This window comes from Salvelinus fontinalis, chromosome 2 (assembly GCF_029448725.1).
Source record: "Salvelinus fontinalis isolate EN_2023a chromosome 2, ASM2944872v1, whole genome shotgun sequence".
Taxonomy (NCBI): Eukaryota; Metazoa; Chordata; class Actinopteri; order Salmoniformes; family Salmonidae; genus Salvelinus; species Salvelinus fontinalis.
The window spans coordinates 3,312,740-3,327,739 of record NC_074666.1 but is presented as its reverse complement, the minus strand read 5'-3'; the positions used below and the strand labels follow the sequence as shown (position 1 = coordinate 3,327,739).

At 46.1% G+C, this 15,000-nt stretch overlaps 2 protein-coding genes across 4 annotated transcripts in view; one reads left to right on the top strand and one right to left on the bottom strand.

Moving 5' to 3' along the window:
- Positions 1–6,432, top strand: part of tek (TEK tyrosine kinase, endothelial) — a 69,071-nt gene extending 62,639 nt beyond the window's left edge. For both annotated transcript variants that reach the window (XM_055944311.1, XM_055944302.1), the window contains exons 20-26: positions 629–819; positions 1,723–1,836; positions 2,393–2,463; positions 3,883–3,923; positions 4,510–4,606; positions 5,248–5,347; positions 5,586–6,432. In XM_055944311.1, the coding sequence (XP_055800286.1) occupies positions 629–819; positions 1,723–1,836; positions 2,393–2,463; positions 3,883–3,923; positions 4,510–4,606; positions 5,248–5,347; positions 5,586–5,660 (689 nt within the window). In that variant the 3' untranslated portion in view covers positions 5,661–6,432. The remainder of the gene's footprint in view (positions 1–628; positions 820–1,722; positions 1,837–2,392; positions 2,464–3,882; positions 3,924–4,509; positions 4,607–5,247; positions 5,348–5,585) is intronic.
- A 2,150-nt stretch (positions 6,433–8,582) lies between these two features.
- The window catches only part of LOC129869657 (MOB kinase activator 3B-like), a 55,513-nt gene continuing 49,095 nt past the window's right edge, over positions 8,583–15,000 (bottom strand). The window contains exon 4 of one of the 2 annotated variants that reach the window (XM_055944279.1): positions 8,583–12,064. In XM_055944279.1, the coding sequence (XP_055800254.1) occupies positions 12,035–12,064 (30 nt within the window). In that variant the 3' untranslated portion in view covers positions 8,583–12,034. The remainder of the gene's footprint in view (positions 12,065–15,000) is intronic. The other variant, XM_055944288.1, reaches the window with a different exon arrangement.

Sequence of the window (15,000 nt, the reverse complement as noted above, 5' to 3'; positions counted from 1 at the left end):
TGGGTTTTACTGTTGATCAGATGGGTTTTACTGTTGATCAGATGGGTTTTACTGTTGATCAGGTGGGTTTTACTGTTGATCAGATGGGTTTTACTGTTGATCAGATGGGTTTTAGTGGGCTGTTGATCAGGTGGGTTTTACTGTTGATCAGATGGGTTTTACTGTTGATCAGATGGGTTTTACTGTTGATCAGATGGGTTTTACTGTTGATCAGATGGGTTTTACTGTTGATCAGATGGGTTTTACTGTTGATCAGATGGGTTTTAGTGAGCTGTTGCATGTTCCATGGTAATACTATTAGATTAAGAGTAATGAAGGTCAAGCATTCCATTTAAAAGACAAAGTGACAGTCAAACAGATGACAGTTTATTGGAAGGATTCAAAGAAATATGGACACTGTTTGACACATTTCTTTCCACATTAACAATGCATATCAATGAATGAAGTGCTAAGGTGCTATAATGTTACCCACCTCTGTCTGTTACCTTTCACCAGGGTATCTGTACCTGGACATAGAGTCCCCCCTCACTGCAAGCTGCTGTAATGTTACCCACCTCTGTGTTGGACAGGGTATCTCTAACTAGTGGTATATGATATTATAAACCAGGTTTCTCTACCATGTCTCCAGGCTATCTGTACCTGGCCATAGAGTTCGCCCCTCACGGCAACCTGTTGGACTTCCTGAGGAAGAGCAGAGTGTTGGAGACTGACCCGGCCTTCGCTATCGCTAACAGCACCGCCTCCACCCTGACCTCACAACAGTTGCTGCACTTTGCTGCCGACGTGGCCCGAGGCATGGACTACCTGGCTCAGAAACAGGTCAGTACTGGAGACGTGGCCCGAGGCATGGACTACCTGGCTCAGAAACAGGTCAGTACTGGAGACGTGGCCCGAGGCATGGACTACCTGGCTCAGAAACAGGTCAGTACTGGAGACGTGGCCCGAGGCATGGACTACCTGGCTCAGAAACAGGTCAGTACTGGAGACGTGGCCCGAGGCATGGACTACCTGGCTCAGAAACAGGTCAGTACTGAAGACGTGGCCCAAGGCATGGACTACCTGGCTCAGAAACAGGTCAGTACTGAAGACGTGGCCCGAGGCATGGACTACCTGGCTCAGAAACGAAACAGGTCAGTACTGGAGACCTGGCCCGAGGCATGGACTACCTGGCTCAGAAACAGGTCAGTACTGGAGACCTGGCCCGAGGCATGGACTACCTGGCTCAGAAACAGGTCAGTACTGAAGACGTGGCCCGAGGCATAGACTACCTGGCTCAGAAACAGGTCAGTACTGAAGACGTGTCCCGAGGCATGGACTACCTGGCTCAGAAACAGGTCAGTACTGAAGACGTGGCCCGAGGTATAGACCAAACTGATCTGGGACCAGACTAGGTACAGCCCAAACTGATCTGGGACCAGACTAGGTACAGCCCAAACTAATCTGGGCCCAGACTAGGTACAGCCCAAACTAATCTGGGACCAGACTAGGTACAGCCCAAACTAATCTGGGACCAGACTAGGTACAGACCAAACTGATCTGGGACCAGGCTCGGTACAGCCCAAACTAATCTGGGACCAGGCTAAGTCAGTGCGTTATTTTATGTTTCAGATCCCAGAGACAAGAGAGTGCGCTTTTAGTCATAACATCCCATAAACGTAGCACATACTGTAGGATTTATTCTGGTGAGTTGTATATTCTGACCAGATCTCTTGTGATTTCTAGTTTATCCACAGAGACCTGGCAGCCAGAAACATCCTGGTAGGAGAGAACTTTGTGGCCAAGATAGCTGACTTTGGTCTGTCCAGAGGTCAGGAGGTCTATGTGAAGAAGACGATGGTAAGAGTCTCTGAAACTGACAAAACTTAATGTCGACATAAATCACAAGGGTTTTATACTATGAAATCATATGATCCTCTCAGGCCGCTGTGGTCACAAACAGAAGCCTACCTTCCCGTTGGGGAGAGGCACACGCCAGGGCTGCCCACTATTACCACTCTTATTAGCTTTAGTTAAGTTTAGTTTATTAATTCGACCATTTAAAAAAAAACAACCACACATAAAACTTAAAAGCCGTACATGCACATGAATAAAATCATGGAGGCTAATACACAATACAGTCTGGGACTTATTCCATTGTGGTCCTCTTGAGACAAGATGGCTGGACAAGATCCAACACAGTATGGCAGTGAAATAATATAACAAAAACAGAGAAGAAGAACATCTATCTCATCATTCCAGTTACATCATAGGAGTTATTCATATGGGCACAGAAGGCATCAAACATATTTTTACTTTATAAAAATGATTATTAATTATTATATTATTATTATTATTACTTTATTGGTGCTAAATCTTTATTGACAAAGACATCTTTACTGTGTGTGACTCACAGGGACGATTACCTGTCAGGTGGATGGCCATAGAATCACTGAACTACAGTGTCTACACCACCAACAGTGACGTGTGAGTACTGCATCTTTCAAACGACAAGTTTTTAGTTTTTTTAATGGAAGTGGAATGTTCTAGAAGGGTCCAGACACCTTTTTGTGATTTCACTAGTTTTTGTGAAACTTACCCTAAACAGCAATTCACTTCCTCATCCTTGTTGTGTAGAATGGGGGCCCCCCTGAAAAATCACGAACGAAGGCTGCCAAAAACACCCGAAAAATGTCCTTTTAGAAACGGCAAAGCTCTCAGAACAGTGATACAGGTCTTCGTTAATTAAGCTGTTTCATACCGAATACGTTAAAACTGTTTCATACCGAATACGTTAAACTGTTTCATACCGAATACGTTAAAACTGTTTCATACCCAAATACGTTAAAACTGTTTCATATCGAATACGTTAACTGTTTCATACCGAATACGTTAAACTGTTTCATACCGAATACGTTAAACTGTTTCATACCGAATACGTTAAACTGTTTCATACCGAATACGTTAAACTGTTTCATACCGAATACGTTAAACTGTTTCATACCGAATACGTTAAAACTGTTTCATACCGAATACGTTAAAACTGTTTCATACCGAATACGTTAAACTGTTTCATACCCGAATACGTTAAACTGTTTCATACCGAATACGTTAAAACTGTTTCATACCGAATACGTTAAAACTGTTTCATACCGAATACGTTAAACTGTTTCATACCGAATACGTTAAAACTGTTTCATACCCGAATACGTTAAAACTGTTTCATACCGAATACGTTAAAACTGTTTCATACCGAATACGTTAAACTGTTTCATACCCAAATACGTTAAAACTGTTTCATACAGAACTTTATATTCCAGTTCCAAAATACTGAAACGATCATCTAAACACTGGTAGTGACAGCTGCACAATGAACTTTAAAATACAGTTACACTATATGGACTGACTGTGTACACTGATTTAATCTCTATCACCTCCCTCTCTCTCTGTCTCTCTCTCTCTCTCTCTCTCGCTCTCTCTGTCTCTCTCTCTCTCTCTCTGTCTCTCTCTCTCTCTCTCTCTCTCTCTCTCTCTCTCTCGCTCTCTCTCTCTCTCTCTCTGTCTCTCTCTCTCTCTGTCTCTCTGTCTCTCTCTCTCTCTCTCTCTCTCTCTCTCTCTGTCTCTCTCTCTCTGTCTCTCTCTCTCTCTGTCTCTCTCTCTCTCTGTCTCTCTCTCTCTCTGTCTCTCTCTCTCTCTCTGTCTCTCTCTCTCTCTCTCTCTGTCTCTCTTTCTCCTCTCTCTCTCTCTCTCTCTCTCGTCTCTCTCTCTGTCTGTCTCTCTCTCTCTCTCTCTCTCTCTCTCTCTGTCTCCTCTCTCTCTGTCTCTCTCTCTCTCTGTCTCTCTCTCTCTCTGTCTCTCTCTCTCTCTCTCTCTCTCTCTCTCTCTCTCTTCCCCTTCTCTCTCCAGATGGTCTTATGGTGTACTTCTCTGGGAGATCGTCAGTTTAGGTTAGTATCCAGGATAATTAAGTTCATATCCAGGATAATTAGGTTTGTATCAGGATAATTAGGTTTGTATCAGGATAATTAGGTTTGTATCAGGATAATTAGGTTTGTATCCATGGTAATTAGGTTTATATCCAGGATAATTAGGTTTAAATCCAGGATAATTAGGTTTGTATCAGGATAATTAGGTTTCTATCTACGGTAATTAGGTTTATATCCAGGATAATTAGGTTTATATCCAGGATAATTAGGTTTGTATCTGGATAATTAGGTTTATATCCAGGATAATTAGGTTTGTATCAGGATAATTAGGTTTGTATCCATGATAATTAGGTTTGTATCCATGATAATTAGGTTTGTATCCACGGTAATTAGGTTTGTATCAGGATAATTAGGTTTGTATCAGGATAATTAGGTTTATATCAGGATAATTAGGTTTAAATCCATGGTAATTAGGTTTGTTTTCAGGGTAATAATCTACAATATTGACAATGGATTTGAAGTGCAGCCTGATACGTCCAGTGTGTGTACATGACTGTGTGTGCGTCTTATCATGTAGAGTGTATTTTGTGTTGACCTGTGTAATCAGGAGGTACTCCGTACTGTGGGATGACGTGTGCAGAGCTGTATGAAAAACTCCCTCAGAGCTACCGGCTGGAGAAACCACTCAACTGTGACGATGAGGTGTAAGTAGTCTGGAGATGCTAGTCTAATCAGGGTTCTGCTGAAGACTCTGACGGTAGACATCAGAGAATATAGAGACACACAGGATATAGAGATACACAGAATACAGAGACATACAGGATACAGAGATATACAGAGTAGAGAGACACACAGAATATAGAGACACGCAGGATATAGAGACACACAGGATATAGAGATACACAGAATACAGAGACACACAGGATATAGAGACACAGAGTAGAGAGACACACAGGATACAGAGATACACAGAATATAGAGACACACAGAATATAGAGACACACAGAATATAGAGACACACAGAATATAGAGATGTACAGAATACAGAGACACACAGAATAGAGAGACACACAGAATACAGAGACACAGAATATAGAGACACACAGAATACAGAGACACAGGATATAGAGACACACAGAATACAGAGACACAGAATACAGAGACACACAGAATATAGAGACACGCAGGAAACAGAGATATACAGGATACAGAGACACGCATGAAGGAAACAGAATGATAAGGATACAGTTTTAAAAACATTTAAAAAATAAGTTCAAATCAGATTCAAGTTTATTTGCGGTATGTATTAAAACCGTACACCACCCCTGTCCTGTGTTGTGTCCAGGTATGACCTTATGCGGCAGTGCTGGAGAGAAAAGCCCTACGAGAGACCCTCGTTCCAACAGATACTGGTCTCTCTCAGCAGGATGCTGGAGGAGAGGAAGGTAAAACACACTTTATTTTTTACTCATTCATCTACTCCGTCATTGGTTAAAGAAAACAACAACAAAAAACACACATAGGACATTCAGCAGAGGATTTGAAGTTTCAGTAGGAAGTAGTAGCCGCTACGTAGGTACCAAGGAATGACAGTAGCCCATTGCAAGCTTTCTCTATCAGTTAATTAAGTACCTAACACTATTTCACTTCCTGTTCCTGTTTCCTGTTTCCTGTTGTTTCTAGACATATGTCAACACCACCCTGTATGAGAAGTTCACCTATGCTGGTATCGACTGCTCCGCAGAAGAAGCTGGATAACCTTGTGCTAAGCCAAAAACGACAGTACGAAGTATTCCCACTATCACTGCGTTGTACGGAGAATTATAAAGTTACATGGTTTAAGAAATCCTCTTACAAGGGATTCACAGACTAGTATTTTGCGCATATTGTGTATTCCAAGTTATGTGCTAACTTTGTCCAATCATAAAACTGACTTTCAAAACGGTAATCATTGATGTTAAGATGTTTTGTTGTTGTTGTTGTTGATTCTTCTGTTCTGATGAACCGTCCACCCTATTCCCCATACTGTACAGTGCACTACCTAGGGGCCCTGGTCAAAAGTAGTGCACTGGAAAGGGAATAGTGCCATTTGGGACACAGACTATGATAGTCACCGGCTGACCGATAACAACAGTGTAACTGTTGACCTTACAGATGTAGGATCTTAATTTGAGCCAGTTTGCTACAGCTGGAAAATAATCCTGCAGCAACAGGAAATGTGAATTATTACGTGGGTTATAATACATTTTTCATTAGGGCAAATCAAGTCTGACATTTTAAAGTGGAAATTCAAAAATGTAAAAAGCCTTTTTAAACCTTGAATATACACTACAAGGTTGCATTACCAGCTGTGCAGGAAAATTCCCAACAACAAAAAAAGTGATCAAATGAAGATCCTACATCTGTATAGTGTAACATACATGGCAGCCTGCTGTAATAGCAGATGTAAATGTCTTTAAGAAACCATTACTTAGTAAGAAAATGGTATCCTTAAAATTAAAACGTTTTGTGATTAAATTCTTATCTGTGATATATGACTTGTGTGATACTTTTTTTAAAAAGTACAAAAGAGATGAGCGCAACAAAGCATACCACCTAATAATAAAGCAGTACACTATTATTTCATGGCACAAGTCTGTAATACTGAAGTTATTCTGTCCTTATTTCTATCCATTTTATATCCAGATAGTTCAGGATAGGTCAGTGTTCCTGGGTTGAGTGTCCAGCAGAAATCCAGTCTGTATCTGGCTGTTACCCCCACGGTCTCCTCGCAGGGTCTTCTGTCTACTACAGGGCTGTTCCTAGTCTCTGGGTCACTCTGTGGTCTGAGTCCACAGGGCTGTTCCTAGTCTCTGGGTCACTCTGTGCTCTGAGTCCACAGGGCTGTTCCTAGTCTCTGGGTCACTCTGTGGTCTGAGTCCACAGGGCTGTTCCTAGTCTCTGGTCCACAGGGCTGTCACTAGTCTCTGGACCACAGGGCTGTCTCTGGTCCACAGAGCTGTCTCTGGTCCACAGGGCTGTCTCTGGTCCACAGGGCTGTCACTAGTCTCTGGTCCACAGGGCTGTCTCAGGTCCACAGGGCTGTCTCAGGTCTACAGGGCTGTCTCTGGTCCACAGGGCTGTCTCTGGTCCACAGGACTGTCTCAGGTCCACAGGGCTGTCTCTGGTCCACAGGGCTGTCTCTGGTCCACAGGGCTGCCTATGGTCCACAGGGCTGTCCCTCACAGATCTCCCTCTGGGCAGAGACAATACACACCTCATATACCCTGAATGATGCGAAAGCTGCCGCCACGATACACGATCCTCCCAGGATATACCACCAGTTGAAGAAGCCGAAGGACACGCCCTTCACGATGCAGTACAGGCCGAAACACACCAGGAAGATCATCGACACGATCTGAACACACACCGGCGGGTTGCTGGCCTCCTCACCCATGGAGGAAACGTCTAGGCTGTACCACCGACTGGTAGGCTGAGCTGCAAGAGATGGGTGTCTCTCATGGGACAAGGGGCGCAAGCTGTGGCCCGAAGACAAGACTCCCGGTGGCAGACGATTGTCGCAGCGTTAGCTACGAGGAATAAGTCAATTGTGTACCAGCGTTAAACCTCCTCTTCGGTTAGACAGACTCAGACAGAGACACACTTTGCTCCACTGAGGTGAGAGGTACTGTAGAGGTGGGCTGTGAGTGCCTGGTCAGCTTTATATATTAGCCTACTGTTGTACATGGATCTGAGTGATTAGACAACTCTCTTTCTAATTAGCTGTGGTGAGGATCAACCTTGACTTTAATCCATGTTGAGAACCTCTGAGGTGAATTAAAAAAAAAAAACACACTGGTGGATTTAAAGCACTGTGAGTGGCTGTCCATGGAGAGAACTCTTCCTACGTTGAGGTGTTAGCAATGTTAGCCTCTGTGCTATTTATCACCCGTCTAATCACAGTGAGGGTGTTAGCAATGTTAGCCTCTGTGCTATTTATCACCCGTCTAATCACAGTGAGGGTGTTAGCAATGTTAGCCTCTGTGCTATTTTTCACCCGTCTAATCACGGTGAGGGTGTTTGCAATGTTAGCCCCTGTGCTATTTATCACCCATCTAATCACAGTGAGGTGTTAGCATGTTAGCCTCTGTGCTATTTATCACCCGTCTAATCACAGTGAGGGTGTTAGCAATGTTAGCCTCTGTGCTATTTATCACCCATCTAATCACAGTGAGGTGTTAGCATGTTAGCCTCTGTGCTATTTTTCACCCGTCTAATCACAGTGAGGGTGTTAGCAATGTTAGCCTCTGTGCTATTTGTCACCCGTCTAATCACAGTGAGGTGTTAGTATGTTAGCCTCTGTGCTTTCTATCACCCATCTAATCACAGTGAGGGTTAGCATGTTAGCCTCTGTGGTATCTATTATCAATCTAGTCACAGTGAGGGTTAGCACAGAGGCTAACATGCTATCTATTATCCATCTAATCACGGTGGGGGTTAGCATGTTAGCCTCTGTGCTATTTATAATCCATTTAATCACAGATAGTGTATAAGTAAACTAAGCTAAACTAATGAGCTCAGAATAAGAGATTGAACTGCTGTGTTTCTCTCAACAACAGATGAGTCCATTCTGTATCGCAAACAACACCAGTAGGCATGTACTGTATAAAATCCCCTTGTGAAAAGATAATACACTTTTTTTTTCTGGAAGGAATCAAAATACACTTTATTGTTTCTGGTGTAGTAATGTTTACATGGAATCATAAACAGTCAAACTAAATGTTAAAAATAATTGTAAATAAGTCTAGTTGATGATATATTAACATCACTTTGTAGGTCAGATGCTTTGTGTTGGTTATTATTGTAAACTGAACAGTCAAGTTACAGACTGATGATTGAATAACAAACTTGATTGTAGTGTTGCTAAAGTATCATAAATACATATTCACTAGGCTAAGGATGCCAGCACAAGTTAATTTACATAGAAAGAAGTCCTCATGGTGAAGTAATAAAAAACAGGATCATGATGAACACCTGAAAGGACCAATGAAACTACACCAGGATCATGACGGACACCTGAAAGGACCAATAAAACTACACCAGGATCATGACGGACACCTGAAAGGACCAATGAAACTACACCAGGATCATGACGGACACCTGAAAGGACCAATGAAACTACAAAATAAAACGTCAATATCACATTTACATAAGTATTCAGACCCTTTACTTAGTACTTTGTTGAAGCACCTTTGGCTGTAATGACATCCTCGAGTCTTCTTGGGTATGATGCTACAAGCTTGGCACACCTGTATTTGGGGAGTTTCTCCCATTCTTCTCTGCAGATTCTCTCAAGCTCTGTCAGGTTATATGGGGAGCTATTTTCAGGTCTTTCCAGAGATGTTCGATCGGGCTCAAGTCCGGGCTCTGGCTGGGCCACTCAAGGACGTTCAGAGACTTGTTCCGAAGCCACTCCTGCATTGTCTTGGTTGTGTGCTTAGGGTCGTTGTTCTGTTGGAAGGTGAACCTTCGTCCCAGTCTGAGGTCCTGAGAGCTCTGGAGCAGGTTTTCACCAAGGATCTCTCTGTACTTTGCTCCATTCATCTTACCCTCGATCCTGACTAGTCTCCCAGTCCCTGCCACTGAAAAACATCCCCACAGCATGATGCTGCCACCACCATGCTTCACCGTAGGGATGGTGCCAGGTTTCCTCCAGATAATCTTGTTTCTCATGGTCTGTGAGTCTTTAGGTGCCCTTTGGAAAACTCCAAGCAGGCTTGGAGGAACTCTGAAGCGCTGTCAGAGTGACCATCGGGTTCTTGGTCACCTCCTTGACCAAGGCCCTTCTCCCCCGATTGCTCAGTTTTGCTAGGAGGCCAGCTCTAGGAAGAGTCTTGGTGGTTCCAAACTTTTTCAATTTTAGAATGATGGAGGCCACTGTTTTCTTGGGGATCTTCAAAACTACAGAAAATGTTTGGTACCCTTCCCCAGATCTGTGCCTCGACACAATCCGGTATTGGAGCTCTAAAGACAATTCCTTCAACCTCATGGCTTGGTTTTTGCTCTGACGTGCACTGTCAACTGTGGGACCTTATATAGACAGGTGTGTGCCTTTCCGAATCATGTCCAATCAATTTAATTTACCACAGCTGGACTCCAATCAAGTTGTAGAAACATCTCAAGGATGACCAATGGAAACAGGATGCACCTGAGCTCAATTTCAAGTCTTATAGCAAAGGGTCTGAATACATATGTAACTAAGGTATTTCTGTTTTTCTAAAAAACAGTGTTTGCTTTGTCATTATGGGGTATTGTGTGGGGATTGATTAGGAAAAAATGTATTTAATCAATTTTAGAATAAGGCTGTAACGTAACAAAATGTAGAAAAAGTCAAGGGGTTGGAATACTTTCCGAATGAACTGTATAGTGCACTGCCTTTGCCCATAGCCCGTAAGGTCCCATAGGGCCCTGGTCAACAGTAGTGCACTGCCTTTGCCCATAGCCCGTAAGGTCCCATAGGGCCCTGGTCAACAGTAGTGCACTGCCTTTGCCCATAGCCCGTAAGGTCCCATAGGGCCTTGGTCAACAGTAGTGCACTGCCTTTGCCCATAGCCCGTAAGGTCCCATAGGGCCCTGGTCAACAGTAGTGCACTGCCTTTGCCCATAGCCCGTAAGGTCCCATAGGGCCCTGGTCAACAGTAGTGCACTGCCTTTGCCCATAGCCCGTAAGGTCCCATAGGGCCTTGGTCAACAGTAGTGCACTGCCTTTGCCCATAGCCCGTAAGGTCCCATAGGGCCCTGTTCAACAGTAGTGCACTGCCTTTGCCCATAGCCCGTAAGGTCCCATAGGGCCCTGGTCAACAGTAGTGCACTGCCTTTGCCCATAGCCCGTAAGGTCCCATAGGGCCCTGGTCAACAGTAGTGCACTGCCTTTGCCCATAGCCCGTAAGGTCCCATAGGGCCCTGGTCAACAGTAGTGCACTGCCTTTGCCCATAGCCCGTAAGGTCCCATAGGGCCCTGGTCAACAGTAGTGCACTGCCTTTGCCCATAGCCCGTAAGGTCCCATAGGGCCCTGGTCAACAGTAGTGCACTGCCTTTGCCCATAGCCCGTAAGGTCCCATAGGGCCCTGGTCAACAGTAGTGCACTGCCTTTGCCCATAGACCGTAAGGTCCCATAGGGCCCTGGTCAACAGTAGTGCACTGCCTTTGCCCATAGCCCGTAAGGTCCCATAGGGCCCTGGTCAACAGTAGTGCACTGCCTTTGCCCATAGCCCGTAAGGTCCCATAGGGACCTGGTCAACAGTAGTGCACTGCCTTTGCCCATAGCCCGTAAGGTCCCATAGGGCCCTGGTCAACAGTAGTGCACTATATAAGGAATAGGATGCCATTCCTACGTTTTGATTTGACAGCCAGCCAGCCAGCCGGCCAGTGAACCAGTCAGCCAGCCAGCCAGCCGGCCAGTGAACCAGTCAGCCAGCCAGCTGGCCAATTAATCAGTCATTCATCCAACTGGCCAGTGAAACAGTCAGTCAGCCAGCTGGCCAGTGAAACAGTCATTCATCCAACTGGCCAGTGAAACAGTCAGACAGCCAGCTGGCCAGTTAATCAGTCAGCCAGCCAGCTGGCCAGTGAAACAGTCAGCCAGCCAGCTGGCCAGTTAATCAGTCAGCCAGCCAGCTGGCCAGTGAAACAGTCAGCCAGCCAGCTGGCCAGTTAATCAGTTAGTCATCCAACTGGCCAGTGAAACAGTCTGCCAGCCTGCCAGTGAATCAGTCAGTCAGTAAGTGGTCCTAGTAGTCATACTCTCATATAGAACATAATCAACTCATGCAAACATGAGTTAATCAGCTCCTCCTCTGTGATCTGGTGTTATAGAGAGAGTTGTTTAACATGACAGACTACAGCAGAGTCTAGTAGTCTCTGCTACAGTGTTGATCGTACAAATAGTAGTAGTCTGTCTTCGCTTCAGTGCGCATCCAGCCTGGCAGGCGTATCTGCAGGTAACAGGTTCTTCTCCGGGCTACCAGACGCACAGTGATGATGTCATAAAGCTTCAGAGGCATCTCTGCTGCTCACGGGACCCCTCCCACAGCGTAGCCATGGTAACCTCCTGCCAGACCATCAGCAGCACCGGTGGTTCTGCTACAACACCTCAGTGACACATCCCAGACGTCATATCTTTCTGGAAGAGATACATAAGTTACTAGAGACTGATTCAACATTCAATTCATTTCTAATCAACAACACCGTTCGATAGTATTTCATGACAACTGTTCGGTCAAGACAGGTGTGAGTCCCTGTATCGGCGGAGAGAAGGAGTTTGGCCCAGTGACAGGCTGGCAAACGGAGCTGAGCTCCACCTCGGTGAGAGGGACATCACTACTCTCAAGGTCAACGTACTAACACACCTGGCCAGATGGCCTGCTAATGCACACTGGCTGTCAGCCTATTAGGCAGCGAGGTCAACCTGATAGCACACCCAGAGGACTCACACCTAGGTAACAGCCTTCCTTTCATCGACCAGGGCCAGTAGAAGGGTAACACCAAGACCTCCAGTCGTCCTGGTCCTTATTTCTGCTTCATGTGTGCTGCTGTATTTGTTTATTTTCTGTTGCCTAGGAGATCTGTACGACACAAGAGCTGGCCTGCAGGAACAAATATATTCCTGCAGGCCATTCCCCCTATCACTCCTCTTGTCCTAATCTCTCTCCTGAGCCACCATAAGGCCAAATGAGAAGGACTCACAGGAGCTGGCAGAAAACATCTGTCTGTCCCTGCCGTGTACTGCCGACCAGAACCAGACTGATCCCATCTCTCTGTTCCACTGTATGGAGGCTGATAGAGGCCTGATTACATCTCCCTGTTCCACAGTATGGAGGCTGATAGAGGCCTGATTACATCTCTCTGTTCCACTGTATAGAGGCTGATAGAGGCCTGATTACATCTCCCTGTTCCACTGTATGGAGGCTGATAGAGGCCTGATTACATCTCTCTGTTCCACTGTATGGAGGCTGATAGAGGCCTGATTACATCTCCCTGTTCCACTGTATGGAGGCTGATAGAGGCCTGATTACATCTCCCTGTTCCACTGTATGGAGGCTGATAGAGGCCTGATTACATCTCCCTGTTCCACTGTATGGAGGCTGATAGAGGCCTGATTACATCTCCCTGTTCCACTGTATGGAGGCTGATAAAGGCCTGATTACATCTCTCTGTTCCACTGTATAGAGGCTGATAGAGGCCTGAGTACATCTCCCTGTTCCACTGTATGGAGGCTGATAGAGGCCTGATTACATCTCCCTGTTCCACTGTATGGAGGCTGATAGAGGCCTGAGTACATCTCCCTGTTCCACTGTATGGAGGGTGATAGAGGCCTGATTACATCTCCCTGTTCCACTGTATGGAGGCTGATAGAGGCCTGATTACATCTCCCTGTTCCACTGTATGGAGGCTGATAGAGGCCTGATTACATCTCTCTGTTCCACTGTATGGGGACTGATAGAGGAAGTAGACAAGAGGGGGAAATGGAATACAATGAAAACCTACAACTAATCTAGAATATTTTCTAAAGGAACACTGACCAGGCAACAGCACATGTTGAAGAAAACATAGAACATCTATTATAATGCTGCTTTACACCAGTCCAGTCAGTCTCTAGTTGACACCAGTCCAGTCAGCCTCTAGGTGACACCAGTCCAGTCAGCCTCTAGGTGCCACCAGTCCAGTCAGCCTCTAGGTGACACCAGTCCAGTCAGCCTCTAGGTGACACCAGTCCAGTCAGCCTCTAGGTGACACCAGTCCAGTCAGCCTCTAGTTGCTAGGTGACACCAGTCCAGCCAGCCTCTAGGTTACACCAGTCCAGTCAGCCTCTAGGGGACACCAGTCCAGTCAGCCTCTAGTTGACACCAGTCCAGTCAGCCTCTAGGTGACACCAGTCCAGTCAGCCTCTAGGTGACACCAGTCCAGTCAGCTCTAGGGGACACCAGTCCAGTCAGCCTCTAGGTGACACCAGTCCAGTCAGCCTCTAGGTGACACCAGTCCAGTCAGCCTCTAGGTGACACCAGTCCAGTCAGCCTCTAGTTGACACCAGTCAGTCAGCCTCTAGTTGACACCAGTCCAGTCAGCCTCTAGGTGACACCAGTCCAGTCAGCCTCTAGGTGACACCAGTCCAGTTAGCCTCTAGGTGACACCAGTCCCGTATGCCAATAGGTGATACCAGTCCAGTCAGCCTCTAGTTGACACCAGTCCAGTACGCCTCTAGGTGACACCAGTCCCGTCAGCCTCTAGGTGACACCAGTCCAGTCAGCCTCTAGGTGACACCAGTCCAGTCAGCCTCTAGGTGACACCAGTCCAGTCAGCCTCTAGTTGACACCAGTCCAGTCAGCCACTAGGTGATACCAGTCCAGTCAGCCTCTAGTTGACACCAGTCCAGTCAGCCTCTAGGTGACACCAGTCCAGTCAGCCTCTAGGTGACACCAGTCCAGTCAGCCTCTAGGTGACACCAGTCCAGTCAGCCTCTAGGTGACACCAGTCCAGTCAGCCTCTAGGTGACACCAGTCCAGTCAGCCTCTAGGTGACACCAGTCCAGTCAGCCTCTAGGTGACACCAGTCCCGTATGCCAATAGGTGACACCAGTCCAGTCAGCCTCTAGTTGACACCAGTCCAGTCAGCCTCTAGGTGACACCAGTCAGTCAGTCTCTAGGTGACACCAGTCCAGTCAGCCTCTAGGTGACACCAGTCCAGTCAGCCTCTAGGTGACACCAGTCCAGTCAGGCTCTAGGTGACACCAGTCCAGTCAGCCTCTAGTTGACACCAGTCCAGTCAGCCTCTAGTTGACACCAGTCCAGCCAGCCTCTAGGTGACACCAGTCCAGTCAGCCTCTAGTTAACACCAGTCCAGTCAGCCTCTAGTTGACACCAGTCCAGTCAGCCTCTAGTTGACACCAGTCAGTCAGCCTCTAGGTGACACCCACCAGTCAACATCTAGGTGACACCAGTCCAGTCAGCCTCTAGTTGACACCAGTCAGTCAGCCTCTAGGTGACACCAGTCCAGTCAGCCTCTAGTTGACACCAGTCCAGTCAGGCTCTAGTTGACACCAGTCCCGTATGCCAATAGGTG